The sequence below is a fragment of the Colobus angolensis genome, unplaced genomic scaffold, assembly GCF_000951035.1.
Source record: "Colobus angolensis palliatus isolate OR3802 unplaced genomic scaffold, Cang.pa_1.0 Scaffold629, whole genome shotgun sequence".
Lineage (NCBI taxonomy): Eukaryota > Metazoa > Chordata > Mammalia > Primates > Cercopithecidae > Colobus > Colobus angolensis.
Genome location: NW_012119921.1, coordinates 12,825 through 14,934, shown reverse-complemented (window position 1 = coordinate 14,934; position 2,110 = coordinate 12,825). Strand labels below are relative to the sequence as shown.

The 2,110-nt window shown below is 50.7% G+C and overlaps 1 protein-coding gene across 1 annotated transcript in view; it reads left to right on the top strand.

Annotated features, from left to right (window-relative positions):
• Positions 1-1,600, top strand: part of LOC105527497 (tubulin alpha-3 chain-like) — a 2,293-nt gene extending 693 nt beyond the window's left edge. Inside the window, exon 2 of the mRNA XM_011963815.1 lies at positions 1,343-1,600. Coding sequence (XP_011819205.1) covers positions 1,343-1,600 — 258 coding nt within the window. The remainder of the gene's footprint in view (positions 1-1,342) is intronic.
• The last annotated feature ends 510 nt before the right edge of the window (positions 1,601-2,110 follow it).

Sequence of the window (2,110 nt, the reverse complement as noted above, 5' to 3'; positions counted from 1 at the left end):
TGCGGGACTGTGGTTCCAGCTGCTCGGGAGGCTGAGGTGGGAGGATCAGCCGAGCTGGAAGTTTGAGACTGCAGTGAGTCCTGATGGTGCCACTGCACTCCAGCCTGGGCCACAGAGACCCTGCCTCAAAAAAACAAAAAAAGCAACCCATGAACATAACACATTCCCAAGTCCCAAGTCTGAATACCTGTGGTTTGTCAGTTATCCTTTTTTTTTTTTTTTTTTTTTTTTTTTTTTTTTTTGACAGCACTTAACAAATGCTCTGTTGCCCAGGCTGGAGCACAGTTGCGGGATCACGGCTCCCTGCAGCCTTGAACCCCTGGGTTCCAGCAGTTCTTCTGCCTCAGCCTCCCAAGTAGCTGGTACTACAGGTGTTTGCCACCACACCTGGCTAATGTGTAAATTTTTCATAGGGACAGGGTCTCACTGTGTTATCCAGGCTGGTCTCAAGCTGGTCCCAAGCGATCCTCTCGCCTCAGCCTTCTAAAGTGCTGGGATTACAGGAATGAGCCACCACACCCGGCTTGGCAGGGTTTAAAGAAACCACCAAAGGACAGTGCAGTGTCCCAGCACTGATGATGTCTGGGAGCCATTACACCTGTAGACTTCAAGGGGTGGAGAGAGGGAGTGGTTACAAGAAATTGAGAGGGCAACCTGCCAAAAGTGTGGCCTTAAGAGGGATTCAGGTCACCCACAGCAGTTGAGCAGGAAGGGGCCAAGGAGGGAGTACCCTGGCGTTGCTCTCCTCCAGCCCCCCAGTATCCCACTGCTGCCTGCCATTGACCAAACCAGCAAGAAGCCAGAGGGCAAGGAAGGCCTCTGATGCTGTTCTCAAGGGTCGGCCTCTGAGAGCACAGAGCAGATGGTGAATGATGGAGGGTGGATCTGGGGGCAGAGAGAGGACACACACTGAGCACCTGGGCTTGGACCATGGGGACCTGAGACCTACTCTGTATTTCCTTACCCAGCCCAACTACCTTATCCTTTGATCAGGACATAATCAGAAACTGCTATATATTCTTCAGAGAATTACTGTGACTGGCTATAACGTGGGTTGATTATTGACATTACATGGCTTCCAAGTGTTAAAATAACCTAATTTTTGTGTAGTGGAAAACAGGTTCTAGGGCTACCTGTAGAACATAGTAGCTACTATAGTTTACAGCAAGTTAGTTTTCACAGGGCTAAAGGGATCAGTCCCCTAACCCTCCTAGGAAATGCCAACTGTGAAAGCACCAGATACTGAAGCACTATACAAATATTAAATTAGAATATTTTGCGTGCCATATAGCTTCAAGTTGCCTTGAAATGAATGGGTTCACATTTATGTTCCGGTTCACAGCGCGAGTGTATCTCTATCCACGTGGGGCAGGCAGGTGTCCAGATTGGCAATGCCTGCTGGGAACTGTACTGCCTTGAACATGGAATTCAGCCTGATGGTCAGATGCCAAGTGATAAAACCATTGGTGGCGGGGACGACTCCTTCAACACATTCTTCAGTGAGACTGGGGCTGGCAAGCATGTGCCTAGAGCAGTGTTTGTGGACCTGGAGCCCACTGTGGTCGGTAGGTGCCTGGGCACTGGATGGCAGCTTTCCTGAGAGGGTGGGAGAGCAGTGGTAAAGCCCCGCGTGGGTTCCTTTGAATCCCCTTGCCGAAAGGATGGGATGGACAGGCATATGCCCGTGGCATTGTTAGGAGAGAAACTGAAAGGTTCGTGATGAAAGTGTCTGTGAGACTTGGCTCCTAATCTAGGAAAACCTGACCTACAGGGAAAAGCTGCTTTGCCAGCAGTAAGATGGGCTGTGGAGAGATTCCCTTGTGGCTGCCTCAGCCCTGCTCAGATGGCCCTGCCTGCAGGGTACAGTAGCCTTGGTTCCCTCCTGAATGCTCTGCACTCTTTTATGCTGGTGCACCGGAGTCTTGACCTGCATCTTAGGCATAGAAGGTAAGTACAGAACAATCATTTGCTTCCTTCAGAATAGCAGCCTGAGGTAGTTTCCAAAGAGAGCTGCCAAGAGGCAGCACCTTTCAGTGGCCCCCCAGGAAATGACAGCATCACCTGAAAGCCTGTGAGACCCAGGTCATCCAGGGTGCCCTGATGGGACTGC